The sequence below is a fragment of the Carcharhinus amblyrhynchos genome, chromosome 12, assembly GCF_965287045.1.
Source record: "Carcharhinus amblyrhynchos chromosome 12, sCarAmb.v2.hapA, whole genome shotgun sequence".
NCBI classification, from domain to species: Eukaryota; Metazoa; Chordata; class Chondrichthyes; order Carcharhiniformes; family Carcharhinidae; genus Carcharhinus; species Carcharhinus amblyrhynchos.
Genome location: NC_137335.1, coordinates 8085692 through 8101959, shown reverse-complemented (window position 1 = coordinate 8101959; position 16268 = coordinate 8085692). Strand labels below are relative to the sequence as shown.

Below are 16268 nucleotides of genomic sequence, written 5' to 3'. Positions count from 1 at the left end.
TGTATTGGAGACCGTACAGCTAAGGTTCACTAAATTGGTCCCTATGACATGAGGACTATCCCATGATGAGAGGCTTCGTAAATTAGATTAATATTCCCTGGACTTCAGAAGAATGAGATGCAATCTCATTGAAATCTATATAATTCTGATCAGATGGACACTGAGAGCTTCCTTCCACTGGTCTGGGAATCTAAAACACGGTGCGAGGGGGGATTTGGGGGGGGGGGGGGGGGGGGGGGGCGGGGGTGGGGGCTTGGGGCACAGTCTCAGGATAAGGGGGTTGCTCATTTAGCACTGAGGTGGGGAGAAATTATTTCACTCAAAGGATTGTGAGTCTTTGGAACTCTATTCCAGAGGATAAAGGATGCTCCATCGTTGAATATATTTAAGGCTGGGACAGACAGGTTTATTTTTCATCTCTGAGGGAGTTAAGAGAGCAGCAGGAAAGTGGAGTTAAAGCCCAAGGTTAGCCATGATTGTGTTGAATGGTGGAGCAGGTTCAATTTTTGATTTGGTTTGACTTATTATTCTCACACATATTAGCGTACAGTGAAAAGCATTGTTTCTTGCATGCTATTCAGACAAAGCATACCATTCATAGAGAAGGAAAGGAGAGGGTGCAGAATGTAGTGTTAACAGTCATAGAAGGGCGTAGAGAAAGATCAACTTAATGCGAGGTAGGTCCATTCAAAAGTCTGATGGCAGCAGGGAAGAAGCTGTTCTTGAGTCGGTTGGTACATTACCTCAGACTTTTGTATCTTTTTCCCGATGGAAGAGTGTCGAAGAGAGAATGAGCCGGGTGCATGGGGTCCTTAATTAAGCTGGCTGCTTTTCCAAGACAGCGGGAAGTGTAGACAGAGTCAGTGGATGGGAGCTGGTTTGCGTGATGGACTGAGTTACATTCACAGCCCTTTGTAGTTTCTTGCAGTCTTGGGCAGAGCAGGAGCCAGACCAAGCTGTGATACAACCAGCAAGGATGCTTTCTATGGTGCATCTGTGAAAGTTGTTCTTAATTATGCTGGCTGCTTTCTCGAGGCAGCGGGATGCGTAGGCAGAATCAATGGATGGGAGGCTGGTTTGAGTGATGGACTGGGCTTCTTTCATGAACCTTTATCGTTTCTTATGGTATTGGGCAGAGCAGGAGTTGTGATACATCTGGAAGGGATGTTTTCTATGATGCATCTGTAAACATCGGTGAGAGTCGCAGCGGACATGCGAATGGTCTACACCTACTCACACTTCTTGTGAAATCATCTAACCATTTTGTGCAGGAATATTGTAAAGATATTGGCTCAGATTTTCACGGCTGTTGCTACAAGTGGATATATAAAGTACTCGGTCAAGTAGCATCCTTACAATTTTGCTGGAAGGGCTAAAGGAAAGCTTCAGAAATGTTGTTGTACACAGGGAGACACAGAAAGCTCATCCCTTTATGCTGGTAATAATAAAGAGTTCTGTAGCGCTGAGAGTTCTCTGAGGACTGTCAATGATAAGAATAGACTAAGAAATCTCACAATACCAGGTTATACTCCCAACAGGGTTATTTGTAGCAAACACCACTAGCTTTCGGAACTGGAAAGCTAGTGGTGTTTGCTACAAATAAACCTGATGGAGTTTCACCTGAAGGAACAGCCAGTTCCAAAAGCTAGTGGCATTTGCTACAAATCAACCTGTTGGACTTTAACCTGGTGTTGTGAGACTTCTTCCTGTGTTTACCCCAGTCCAACGCCGGCATCTCCACATCATGATAAGAATATGCAGAGGGTTGACTTTACAGCAGTTTGATATAGAGGTGAGGAAGTAAATCATCAGGTCCCTCATTTTGCCATTTGTCAAGGTCTTGTACCTGTTGTGCACTAAAGCCCAAAAAACAATTTCACTCTCAATCGTTCCCTGGGAAACCTTTACAGAGTCAGAGTATCTTAGAGCACAATCAGGACCATTCTGTTGAAGAACTATCAGGGGAGGGGGTGGTGTCGTGGTATTTTCACTGGACAAGTAACCTAGAGACCCAGGGTAATGCTCTGGAGACCCAGGTTCGAATCCTGCCACGGAAGATGGTGAAATTTGAATTCAATAAAAAACTCTGAAATTAAAATTCTAATGATGACCGTGAAATCATTGTCAATTGTCATAAAAAATCCACCTGGTTCACTAATATCCTTTAGGGAGGGAAACCTGCCGCCCTCACCTGGTCTGGTCTACATGTGATTCCAGAGCCACAGCAATGTGGTTGACTCTTAAATGCTCTCTGAAATGAAGGGCAGTTAGGGATGGGCAGTAGATGCTGGGCTCAGCCAATCCTCCTGCTGTTTCCTCACCTGGGGCAGGATGTTACATCCCTGCTCACCCTTTTTCCACCTTCTCCCCAGGGACATATTGGTCAATGGAGCTGTGGGGGTGGGAGGTGTGGGTTTTTGTCGCATTGCATGGAGCCATACATGCAAATTATGCAAATATTTTAATCACAATTAGCATCCCATTAGGGGGCCCGGGTCAGAGATTCCCAGGCCAAGCACGCTAGCCTCTCTCCCCCCGCCAGGAGTCGATCAGCCCAGCATGGATTGCACGAGCTCCCCACTTGCGAGGAGCTGGCGGCCCAACCTCGCTGGAGTAAAGAGAGGGCAATCGAGGCCCGTCCAGAGGGTCGGGCACCGGGGGGGGGGGGGGGGGGGGGGGGGGGGGGAGCGGCGGGGGAGGGTGGTGGTGCACCTGGGCATTGACGGCCTGGCAGTGCAGGCTGGGTTACCTGGCACTGCCCAAGGGGCAGAGTACCAATGCCAAGGGAGGGCACCTTGGCACTGCCCGTCGAGCATGGGGCAGTGCCAAGGAGGTGGGGCCCAACCGGAGTGGGGCCTGATTTGGCGAGGGGGGGGGCCTCTGCTGTCAGGATTGGTGGGGGAGGGAGGCCAGCGATCAGGATTGGGCATTCGAATAGGGAGGCGTCAGCGGGGTTGTGGTGGGGGGGATGGATTGCAGTCACACAATCAGCAATGTGTGGTCACGGGGCTGACCGGCGATCAAACTGACCAGCAATCAAGAGGCCAACACACAGGAGCCATTGCTCATACACCGATCTCGGTGCTGACAGATCGGGGGCCGGCCTCTCCAGCAGGAATAGGCCTGACCATGAGGTTCTGGGGTGAATCATGCTAACGCACTCTGCAGCGCACAGAATGTGGGAGATTCATTTTGAAAATCCCGCTGAGAAAAACCCAACGAGACTTACTCTAGATTTAACATGCATTCGACACTTAGAATTTTTTTGAGAGAATCCCACCCTCTGGCTCCGACACCTCTATGAGGTTACATGAGCCTTTGTTTAGAAATAAAAATGTCATGACGGTTTTATCACATTATTAGTTGCAACTTTTTTTTAATTGATTCTTGGGACGTGAGTGTCGCTGGCTGGGCTAACATTTACTACCCATCCCTAATTACCTTGGAACTGAGTGGCTTGCTAGGGCCAGATGCTAATTAAGGGTCGGCTACAACTCTTTTGATCTGGAGTTACATGTCGGGCCCCCAGGACATTAAGTTTATTTATTAGTGTCACAAATAGGCTTGCAGTACACAGCAAAGTTATTGTGAAAATCCCCCGGTCGCCACACTCCAGCGCCCGTTCGGGTGCACTGAGGGAGAACTTAGCACGGCCAATCCACCCTAACCAGCACGTCTTTCAGATTGTGGGAGGAAACCCACACAGACACGGGGAGAACGTGCAGACTTTGCGCAGACAGTGACCCAAGTCGGGAATCGAACTCGGGTCCCTGCCACTGTGAGGCAGCAGTGCTAACCACTGTGCCGCCGTGCTACCCACAGACGGGGTTTTTAAGGTAATTAATAATGTTTTGCATTTCCAGCATCCGACTTCTAATTCCAGACTTTTACTGGATTAGAATTTCATCAGCTGCCCTGGTGGGATTCGAACCTGGGTCCGCAGAGCATTGCCCTGGGTGTCTAGACTACTAGCCCATTGACAATACCAAGGTGCCACCACCTTCCCCCTAGCTATTATACAAATTGAGCTGCACACAATGCCAGTGGCTGCCTTTGCAAGTCCCCTGACTGTGACAGGAAACAAATAGTGACTAGTACACGGGGACAATTTGGAGTGTAGATCCAAAATAAAACTATAAAATGTCACAATCCCGGAGTGAGAGATGTAGGAAGTGGCATAATCCTTTTGATCCTCTTTGTAAAACTGAGTGGGTTCCACAATGAGATGTTACTGCCGCGCTGGAGATCAAAGCAATTGAGTGTTTCTGAGGAGATCAAAGGGTGAAGTTCATTTTTATTCTGCACAGGTTTTGAGCTACACAGCAGTGTTTAACCCCTTCAGTCTCGAAACATGTTACGGAGCACAACTGCGATTCCAATCAGTTCACTGTTAGAAGAATGAAAAGGCCTTTAAAATGTGAATAGGGATATTACAATACAATTCCTAATTGAAAGCAACGCACCCATTTTGTTCATTGGAACAGAATTACATTGCATGCTTATTAAAAATAATTAAGCATGAGGGAGTTGATTCCCAACGTTACATTATTCAGTGAAAACTCAATTTAGTACAAATGCATTATTGCAATGTGTAGCCACGCAATGGTAATGGAGTCTAATAGCTTCAATTATGGGCCAATTCACAATTAAAGCTCAAAATTCTCAAACACCTTCAGTCTATCAGTGGCACTGCGCTACCTGAGAAATAAGAATTGCTTTTCTCAGGTGTATCCAACCCCGCTTTCAAAGAATGGGCTCTTCGGCCCACCAAGTCTGTGCCGATTATCTTGTCCTATCTAGACCAACCACCTGTACCCTTCTCTGCCCCTGCCTGCACATGTTCCTATCCAGATAAGTTTTAAATGTTGCTAACATGTCTGCCTCAACAACCTCACTTGGCAGAGCATTCCAGATCCCCACCACCCTCTGTGTAAAACCCTACTCATCACGTATCTTCTCAGGGAAGGATTCAGATGTCGCTCCTTGCAGGATGACCAGATAAATATGATTAGACCTCTTGTCGTTTTCCTGGGTGCTATGCTGGAAAATGGGGATTATCTTGGGACTGGTGTTGATTGAGAATGGTGCAGTTTGGGTTTTTGTGATGTGACGCATATTGCCGTATGTCAATTTTCTTTTAAAAATCATAATTGGCGGATAACGCCTGGGATTGCCGACTGAAGTGGGGCAGTAAGGTGGTTAGCACTGCTGCCCCACGGCATCAGGGACCCGGGTTCGATTCTGCTCTTGGGTGGCTGTCTGGACAGAATGTTTGTAGTGAATGGGCACCAAATTCACTGCAGGGGGAGTGTAGTGCAAATGGCCAGTAAGATCACGCCTTCAGTGTGGAGTTTGCACATTCTCCCCATGTCTGCGTAGGTTTCCTCCAGATGCTCCGGTTTCCTCCCACAGTCCAAAAATGTGCAGATTAGGTTGATTGACAGTGCTAAATTGCCCCTTAGTGTCCCAAGATGTGTAGATTGGGGGATTAGCCATGGTAAATGCATGGGGTTACAGGGATAGGACAAGAGAGAGGGCCTGAGTAAGATACTTTGTCAGAGAGTCAGAGCAGACTCAATGGACCGAATGGCCACTTCAGCACTGTAGGGATTCTATGAGTAGATATATGAACAGTATCTTCGTCACACAGTCTGTAACCGTTCGAGAAGACAACTTCCCAACCTCCCGCTCAAGCCAAGTTAGGGAAAGGTTGTAAACGCTGCCTTTGCCCACAATGCTCACCTGAAAATGTCATTGCATTTTTGCACGTTAACCCTGCCACCAAAACCTCGGTCATTCACCTGTTCACAGATTTAGGGCAATCTCCGGGCCATCACGATTGGTTCTCCTGCTCTACTGCTTTTCCTTCCAATGTGTTACTCTGTCCTCTGAGTGACCACCTTTACCTGAGAGCACCAGCTGGAGCTGGCCTGAAGCTTGAATGAAACCATTGACTCCTCAAACATACTGGAGCTGAGAAAAGTGTCAATCTGAAGTTTAGTCCTACACCTGATAGAAGGCAATGAGGTTACACTGAGGCTTTATTTGAATGAATTTTTTAAAATGCCATCTAGGCCTTTTGGCTAAAATGAAGCTCAGATCAAACACTGTGCTATCTGCTCTCTCTCAACTTGGATCTTGTTCATAGAATTCCTACAGAGCAGAAGAAGGCCATTTGGCCCATAGAGTCTGCACCAACCAAAATCTCACCCTATCCCCATAACCCATACATTTACCCTAGCTACTCCCCCAATACTAAAAGGCAATTTATCATGGCCAATCCACCTAACCCACACATCTTTCAGACTGTGGGAAGAAACTGTAGCACCCAGAGGAAACCCATGCAGACACGGGGAGAATGTGCAAACTCCGCACAGACAGTGACCCAAGCCAGGAATTGAACCCTGGCACTGTGAGGCAACAATGCTAACCGCTGTGCCACCACATCGCCCTGTTGTTGATCGAACCCAAGGCAGGAAAAGTGGGGCCTTTCTTGTCAACTTGGATCTGTCATTTCTCTCTTGTAGAGACTTTGATTGGACCAATTTGGTTTTCTTGATTGGCTTTATATTTTTAAAAAGTGTAAATCTTTCAGGGCAGCCAGCAGTCATGTTGGAGGAGCTGGTGCAAAATATCCCAGTAAGAAGTCTGACAACACCAGGTTTAAGTTCAACTGATTTATTTGATAGTAAACTCACAAGCTTTCGGGGTTTGTCACAAGCTTTCAGGATAGTTTACTATCAAATAAATCGGTTGGACTTAAACCTGGTGTTGTCAGACTTCTTACTGTGTTTACCCCAGTCCAATGCCGGCATCTCCACATCATGACGAAAAATCCCAAGCAGGACACATTCCCAATGCATGTTTTATTGAAGTGCTGGAAAATTATATGGAGTTACCTCCCCAGCTGATACTTTGGATAGCATAGATTAGAGGCAAAGGTGAATCCCTCATGCTCACCTTTTCCTTAAATTTTTTACTTCCTTTTCGCTTAATCATTCTCTCACACAACACCGCACAAATGAAGTTTTATAGTGCAACACACTGCACTAACTTGCCTCAGGAAGTTATCTTTCAAGGAGTGTCTCATTGCGTGCATTGTTTTATTTGATTTTTGATTTGATTTATTATCGTCACATGTATTGGGATACAATGAAAAGTATTCTTTCTTGCACGCTATACGGCCAAAGGATACCATTCATAGAGAAGGAAAGGAGACAGTGCAGAATGTAGTGTTACAGTCATAGCTAGGGTGTAGAGAGAGATCAACTTAATGCGAGGTAGTACCATTCAAAAGTCTGATGGCCGCAGGGAAGAAACTGTTCTTGAGTCGGTTGGCACATGTCCTCAGACTTTTGTATCCTTTTCCCAATGGAAGAAGGTGGATGAGAGGATGTCTGAGATGCATGGGGAACTTAATAGTGCTGGCTGCTTTTCCAAGGCAGTGGGAAGTGTAGACAAAGTCAATGGATGGGATTACATGATGAATGTTTTACGTCTTCTGACTCTCCAGGTGCCCAAGAGTCCAACTAACTGTGTCACCTCAGTTTAACAGTATGCAATAGGTAGCATGTTCTGTGCCACCTGTAGTGAGCACCAACACAGATATAGTCATTGCAGGAGGGAGTGCTAGGTAAAGCACTGAGCATGCACAGCTCTGAAATCTTCAAGCCTTATGCCTACATATAGCTGTTTTCATGTGCCTCGTCTTAATAAATGAACCCACATCATCTATATTAATTCCCTCGGAGCAATTGGTGCTTCTTTTTTTTATTCATTCATGGGACACGGGCATCACCGACTGACCAACATTGTTGCCCGAGTCTCGAGAAGGTGGTGGTGAGCTGCCTTCTTGAGCGATTAATTCAACTGAGTGGCTTGCCAAGCCATTTCAGAGGGCAGTTGAGAGTCAACCACATTGCTGTGGCTCTGGAGTCACATGTAGGCCAGACCGGGTAAGGATGGCAGATTTCCTTCCCTAAAGGACATGAGTGAACCAGATGGTTTTTTCCAACAATGGCTTCATGGTCATCAGTAGATTCTTAATTCCAGATATTTCTTATTGAATTCAAATTCCACCATCTGCTGTGGCGGGATTCGAACCCAGAACGTGAGCTGAGTTTCTGGATTAGTGGACTAATGCTCTAGGCCATCGCCTCCCCTATCTTGTATTGTAAATAAGTTCAAGGTATTATGTCATTATAATAACACTGGAGCATCCTGATCAATACATTTCTTTCCATCAACATCACAAAGAGCAAGATTACCTAATCACTATTGTATTTGTGGGAGCTTGCTGTGCACAAATTGGTTGTTGTATTTCTGATGCCACAGCATTTTCCAATTTGTTATGATGGGATCACTTTGGATCCTTTTGGGGGACGATCATGGCTGGACAACCAGACTCATGCAATGCCATGCTGACCATCGACGGCCAACACTGTTGGTTCCATTTATTAGATTTGACCTCTGACTCCCGGTGAGCTTGCTAGAAGTTGCACTGTGAAAATTCCCGAAGCAGAAAAGCTGAGATTATTTCAAATTCGCAAGCAGAGTTTCAAAAAAGATCACCTCAGGTAGCCTGAAAAATTGGCACACGTTTTATACTTTGTAGCTGGGTTAGGATTATAGAATCCCTACATGAAGCCTGCACTAATGACAAACCTACCCAGCCCCTATCCCCATAACCCCAGGTATTTACCCTGCTAATCCCCCTGACACTAAGGGGCAATTTAGCATGGCCAATCCACCTAAACTGCACATCTTTGGAATGTGGGAGGAAACCACACGCAGACATAAGACCTTAAGGCAAAGGAGCAGATTTAGGCCACTCGGCCCATCAAGTCTGCTTCGCCATGCAATCGTGGCTGATATTTTTCTCAACCCCATTCTCCTGCCTTCTCCCTTGATCCCTTTATTAATGAAGAACCTATCTATCTCTGTCTTAAAGACACTCAATGACCTGGCCTCCACAGCCTTCAGCGGCCAAGATTTCCACAGGTTCACCATTTTCTGATTGAAGAAACATGGGGAGGACAAGCAAACTCCAGACAGACAGTAACCCGAGGCCAGAATCGAATCCGAGTCCCTGGCACTGCGAGGCAGCAGTGCTAACCACTGTGCCACCGAGCCGCTCTTTCTGAGTTTGAACCAGAATTCTGTTGCTCCTCCGTGCCTGATTGTTAATATAGGAGTGGGGAACAAAAGGCACAGAATGCTACAAGGACACAACTATCTCTTTAATCGTCTCTTACTGCATGGGAACAAGTCACGCAAAGCAATGAAAAATGCCTAAGATGCAAAAGTGATAACCATGTGATTCTGATCCTCCAAGAGTTTGTTTTGGGATTCTTCCAGCATTAAGAATTCTTCTTTGCTCAGACAGCAACTGTTTCTGATGTGTGGATGTTAAAGCTTTGCTCCGTTCATATTTCATTCTACAAAGCTTAGAAGACCCTTCTGCTGTGTCAACATTTTGTTCTGTCATGAGGTCCCACAGCACCAAAGGTCAGGTTTCCACAGACAGGAGAGAGTTTTAATGGCTCTGCGGGAGGCTCAGACACTTTTGGGTTGGGGGGGGGGAGGTGGTGTGACCTGCGGGAATGAAGTGTTGGTTCCCTTCCACTGCACCATCTCCATCTGTGATTGGGATAAAAATAGGGATGAGCTGACCATAAATTCACAGATGAGGGCAGCACTGCTGCCACACGGCGCCAGGAACCCCGGTTCAACTCCAATCTGGAGTTTTTTTTAAATTCATTCATGGGACATGGGTGTCACTGGCTGGGCCGGCATTTATTACCCATCCCTAGTTGCTCAAGGGCAATAGAGAGTCAACCACATTGCTGTGGCTCTGGAGTCACATGTAGGCCAGACCTGGTAAATAAGGCAGATTTCCTTCCCTGAAGGACGTTAGTGAACCAGATGGGTTTTTCCGACAATGCTTTCATGGTCGTCAGCAGATTCTTAACTCCAGCTAACTTTTATTGAATTCAAATTCCACCATCTGCCGTGGTGGGATTCGAACTCGGGTCGCCAGGATGTTAGCTGAGTTTCTGGATTAATAGTCTAGCGACAACACCATCACCTCCCCTAACTGTCTATCTCTTTGTGTGGAGTTTGCGTGTTCTTCCTGTGTCTGCGTGCGTTTCTTCCGGGGTGTTCCAGTTTCCTTCCACAGTCCAAAGATGTGCGGGCTAGGTTGACTGACCATGCTAAATTATCCCTCAACATCAGGAGGGCTAGCAGGATAAATACATGGGATTACAGGAATAAGACTTGGGTGGAATTGTTGTCAGTGCAGGCTCGATGGGCCTAATGACCTTCTTCTGCACTGCATGATTCCATGAAAATACAGGCTGGTGCAAGGACTTCAAGCAATAAAATGGATTGTATGTGACGCCAGATTGGATGGGGTAATGGACCCATGCCTGACAAATGTATTTTTGTACCGATTCATGCACGTGCTTGGATAGGGATCTTGCCATGCAGGAAAGTACCATGCAGGGATGCGCGTTCAGGTCCACTCGCTCTCGACCCCCTCCCCCCCCCACTCACCATTTTCCCCTCCCGAATCCTCGTTACGCGCGAGAACTCGCGAGACGATCCGTGGGCGCGAGGCAGCCTCAAGCCAGGGTGTGAGAGCAGGTTCGAGTCACAGGGCGGTGAAGACGCAAACTGCAGAGGCAGCGGGCAGGAGGGCAGAGGAACTGGAGAGGCATCTCCAAAACCATGCCAAGCGGGTCACCTGGCCCATTGACGCACGCTCGGCATCAGTGGGCGGGGCTTTCCAGCCACGCTCGCTCCAAGGCCGGACAATCCCGCCCAAAGTCAACGGGCCTTTGAAATTGCCCGTGTCCTGCCCGCTACGATTCCCATGCTGGGTGGGAATATTCTGCCCGAAATCTCCGGAGATTAAAGTGCGAATACTCGCCTATTTGACTTGACGTTAAGTTGGAATGACTTAAAACGGGGTGATTTAAAGTGAAGACTTGCCACGTTGATGGTTTTAACTCGAGTGTGCAGGGACCAATGTCAAAATTTGTAAATGGCTCAAAACCTGTGAGTAGTGAGGAGGGGAGTGATGGATGGTGACAGATAGATGGTGGAATGGACAGACATGTGGCAGATGAGGACTAGGGGAGAAAAAAACTAGAGGACATGGGTTAAGGGTGAAGGGGGAAAAGTTTAAAGGGAATATTAGGGGGGGGTTTCTTCACACAGAGAGTGGTGGGAGTGTGGAATGAGCTGCCAGATGAAGTGGTGAATGCGGGCTCACTTTTAACATTTAAGAAAATCTTGGACAGGTACATGGATGAGAGGGGTGTGGAGGGATATGGTCCAGATTCAGGTCATTGGGACTAGGCAGAAAAATGGTTCGACACAGCCAAGAAGAGCCAAAAGGCCCGTTTCTGTGCTGTGGTGTTCTATGGTTCTACGAAATTGAATGCATTGATGTGTGATTTCAATAGGGTGAATGAAGAACGGATATATAAAATATAGGGTGCAATTCTGAAGGGGGTGCAGGAGCAGAGGGGCCTGGTGGTGTGGGTATATGGATCGTTGAACGTAGCAGGGCAGGGTGAGGACAATAGAATACAGCATCCTTGTCTTTATAAATTGATACAGTAAGAAGTCTCACAACACTAGGTTAAATTCCAGCAGGTTTATTTGGAATCATGAGCTTTCGGAGTGCTGTTCCTTCATCAGGTGAGTGATGGAGCAGTGCTCCAAAAGCTCGTGATTCCAAATAAGCCTGTTAGATATTAGCCTGGTGTTGTGAGACTTCTTAATGTGCCCACCCCAGTCCAATGCCGGCATCTCCACCTCACGGATAAACTGGAGAAGGTGGGATGGTTCTCCTGAGAAAAAAGAGGAGATTTAGTAAAGGTCTTGAGAACAGCGAGTCAATGGAGACAACTGTTCCTAGTGACAGAAGGGGCCAGGGGCCACCAATTTAGGTTGATTAACCCAAGAAGAACCAGAGGCGGCATGAGGAAAAAGCACTGGCGCGTGGTGAGTGGCTGAGATCCGGGATTCCCTGCCTGGGAGCGTGGTTGGGGATGACCCAGTAATGGTTTCGGGAATTGGATAATTATCCGAAGAGAAACATTTGCCGGGCTCTGGAAAAAGGGCAGGTGAGTGGATCAGGGTTGAGTAGACCTTGCAAAAAACCAGTGCAGACGATGATGGGCCGAATGAGTAGGGAGGGAATAGAGGGATATGGACCGAGTAAGGGCAGAATGGGTTTTTGTTTAGTTCAGTTAGGGGATCATGATTGGCACGGGCTTGGGCCGGAGGGGTGGTGGCGGCAAAGGGCCTGTTCCTTGTTGTACTTTTCCTTGTTCTTTGACGGAATCATAGAATCCCTACAGTGCAGAAGGAGGCCTTTTGGCCCATCGAACCTGCACCGACGACACAGACCCTATCCCCCTAACCCCATGGATTTACCCTAATAATCCCCCTGACGCTAAGGGGCAATTTAGCCAGGCCAATCCACCTAACCCGCACATCTTTGGGACAAAACCGGTGAAGCCTACGCAGACAAGGGGAGAACGTACAAATTCCACACAGGCAGTGACCCAAGCCGGGAATCGAACCCAGGTCTCTGGCGCTGTGAGGCAGCAGTGCTAACCAGTGTGTCACCGCGCCGCCCTTGTAAATAGCTTAGTCCTGTACTATAACCATTATGAGATGATACGTATCTTTTCCCCTGTTTTTCTTTGCCCCAGCCTGGGAGATTGTGTGGCCTTGTTGGGGAAGGGGTGGGACTGATATGTGTACAAATATACCACTGTGTCACAATGGGACCTGTTGAAAGGACTAGCTGGTTTTAACCTGTCTGTTATCATCTGTTTAAGTGTTAATGATTACCTTTTGGAACATAAGGACCGTGAGAAGGAATGGTCAAATAGGAGGAAGAGAGATAAGTACATAATAGAAACTATTCAGTCCCAGGGTGATTAATACACCGCTGATACAAAAGGGATTTTATTTCTATTTCACTGTTTCTTGTTCCTAACCTGAGGCAGAATAAGCAGCACATTGTTACCAGTCCTATGCCCGCAGGATACATGAGCAATTCCGGATCACCTTAAATAACCTGGACGCAGCAAGAAAGGCAATGACAAAATTAATCTGAGTTGTCGCCCAAAGGTAGTCGTAGAATATACACAGAATGGTTAAAGCAGAGGCAGCTTTTCTGCCTCTAATTTCATAGAATCCCTACAGCACAGAAGGAGGCCATTTGGCCCTTCGAGTCTGCACTGACCCACTATTTTTTAAATCTTACCCAGGCCCATAACCTCACGTATTTACCCCACTAATCCCCACTAGCCTACACATGCGTCCTAGCATGGCCAATCCATCTAACCCTGCACATCTTTGGACACTAAGAGGCAATTTAGCATAGCCAATCCACTATCCTACACATCTTGGAAGGCTAAGCGGCAATTTCCCATGGCCAATCCGCCAAACCTGCACATCTTGCAACACTAAGGGGCAATTTAGCATGACTAATCCACCTATCCTACACATCTTGGAACACTAAGGGGCAATTTAGCATGGCCAATCCACCCAACCTGCACACCTTGAAACACTAAGGGGCAATTTAGCGTGGCCAATCCACTAATCCTACACATCTTGGAACACTAAGGGATAATTTAGCATGGCCAATCCACCCAACCTGCACATCTTGGAACACTAAGGAGCAATTTAACGTGGCCAATCTAACTAACTTGCACGTCTTTAGAGTGTGGGAGGAAACCGGAGCACCCGGCGGGGGAAGCCCACACAGACAGGAGGCAAACATGCAAACTCTGCACAGTAACCCGAGGACAGAATCGAACCCGGGCCCCCAGTACTATGAGGCAGCGGTGCTAACCATTGTGCCACCATGACGTCCAAGGCCCTCCTGCAAACAGGAGCAGTTTCTCCCTGTCTCCATCCCTCAGGATTTTGAGTATCACTAATGAATCTCCTCCTCACCCACCCCTCTGCCTCTCCAACCCATCTGCGCCGCTGAAGTCTTTCATCTCAATTAATGGAGTATCTCACCTTTTATCTTTACGAATGTATTAGTAAGCGTAGAATATTGTCCTTTTTTTTAACCGTAAAGGCTATTAATCACAGGAAACAATGAATTAGGAACTGAAGTCCACTCGATAATTAGAAAAGGTGAAAGAAATTGACTTGAACTAATCTCCAGTTCTGTGCGTTTTGGTATTTGTCCAAGCTTTTATGCATTTTGCAAACGAACCTATATATATTAAATGGAGGAGATTGAAGGAAGTATGTCCAGGGCAGGATTAAAGTATCAAAAGGACATGTGACATCATTCAGGAAATTAAAAAGCAATGTGTGCTATTCAGGACAAATGGCAAACGGTATAAAGCAGAAGATAAACAATAATCCTGCGGGTTTTTTTTTACAAAGAGGCAAAAGTGTAGGTGAATAAGCTGACGGCAGTAGATGTTTAGAAGGATGGTCGAGAATTGCAGAGCACAGATTTCAACTGATTGGCAAAGAAACGAAAAGCAAAAATGAGAGAAATCAGCTAATGGTGTAGGGCAGGAAAGCCGCACACCGAGATGAGGGAAGGGGGGGAAAGGTTGGAGGAGTGGAGGAAGCGGAGTTGCTCTGGGAGTGAGTCAGCGGGCTGAATGGCCTCCTCCGTGCTTACCATCCTGCCGATTCTTTTAAAGAAGGAATGCGCCAATGTTAATATTTCAGACTGCCATTGCTCCCGTATCCAGTTGGCACAGAGGCTCATTCCATCGTTAGCACCTTGCTTTGCGACATTGGTTCACATAAGGATGTCTCTGAAGTGTTATGAGTGCACAGTTAGCACAGCCTTGGAATATTCCAGTGCAATAGATGCACCAACAGATGGCACCCTAGTAATTCAAAGTCACATTTTTAAACATTTTGGTGCACTACTATTCAACAGATGAACATAACGTTGGCTTTAGATTTCATAGCCATTAAGGTTAAAAAAAACACAAACACACACACACTTTGCCAACTGTGTTTGAACTTCAAGTGCACTTACACAGGTAGTTAATGTTTAATAGGCTCTGAGTTTTATCTAAGACTTAAAATTGAATTGTGAGTGTCACAAGTAGGCTTACATTAACACCGCAATGAAGTTACTGTGAAAATCCCCCAGTCGCCACACTCCGGGCGAATTAAGAATGGCCAATGCAACTAAACCAGCACGTCTTTCGGACTGTGGGAGGAAACCGGAGCACCCGGAGGAAACCCACGCAGACAACGTGCGGAGTCCCCACAGGCGGTGACCCGAGTCGGGAATCCAACCCAGGTCCCAGGCACTGCCAGAGGCAGCAGTGCTAACCACTGTGTCGTCCACTAAGGCACAAAGGTGTAAGACACTAAGATGCAACTTACAGTTTAAAGTTGATTTAACAGTGTCACAAGTAGGCTTACATTAACAGTTCAATGAAGCGGACGTCCGCCAGAATGAAGCCATTAGGATGATCAGATTAACTGTTTGAAATTGCCGTCTTAAAGATGTCTAAGCTAATTGGAGTTCATAATACATTTCAGGCATGTGTTTGAAATGACCACGTCATAGTTCTACATTTTGCGAAACTCTTTAACATGTTTTCTCTATGTGTGGCTTTTCTAGAAAGCTAATTTATATTGTGTGTTTTCTGTGATGTTTCTATTGTAAATATTATTTTCATTCTCCCCATTTTGCTGCAGTATTTACAAGACATTGAGGCAGAATGCTCTGAAAAAAATGTTGCCCTTGACTAATCCCCCCAGAGCCCTGTGTGTTACTTTCCCTGTAAGTACAGACAAAAGACAAAAGAATCATTGTGCACACACTCGAATCATCGCTCCTGTTTTTTTTGTTTCCGATTCTCGGTTCATCAACTTGGTTTTTTTTTCTCTCTAAACTACAATATGTGTCTGATCTCTCTAGCTCATGTGAAAGTAACCTTTTGAATCATCATGTCACTCTTGCCGCCTTTGTGTCCCAAAGTTTCGTTGCCACGGTGCGTCAAAAGAGAAACGAAAGGACGATTTTTGTATTACCAGTCGCCGAGCCCGTTAGCCTGGTCGGAGCGTAGAATTTGGTTGCTTGAAACCAGGAAGTCCAAGTAGGCTCTGCTTAGCAACAGAAGATGGTAATAATTCAGGGGTTGGCTGAAGAGCGGTGTTGCGAGCGGGCATGTGGGACGACAGAACCGCCAATGAGAATGATCCGGTTGCCTTAGCAACTTGCTCTTTCCCTGCTATTGTTA

General features: G+C 46.5%; 1 protein-coding gene across 2 annotated transcripts in view; it reads left to right on the top strand.

The window, feature by feature from the left end:
• The window catches only part of plcb1 (phospholipase C beta 1), a 657020-nt gene that overhangs the window by 612156 nt on the left and 28596 nt on the right, over window positions 1-16268 (top strand). Inside the window, exon 33 of one of the 2 annotated variants that reach the window (XM_080200039.1) lies at window positions 15724-15808. The exons of the other annotated variant lie outside the window; for it this stretch is intronic. Coding sequence (XP_080056165.1) covers window positions 15724-15777 — 54 coding nt within the window. The 3' untranslated portion in view covers window positions 15778-15808. The remainder of the gene's footprint in view (window positions 1-15723; window positions 15809-16268) is intronic. 2 annotated transcript variants of the gene reach the window in all.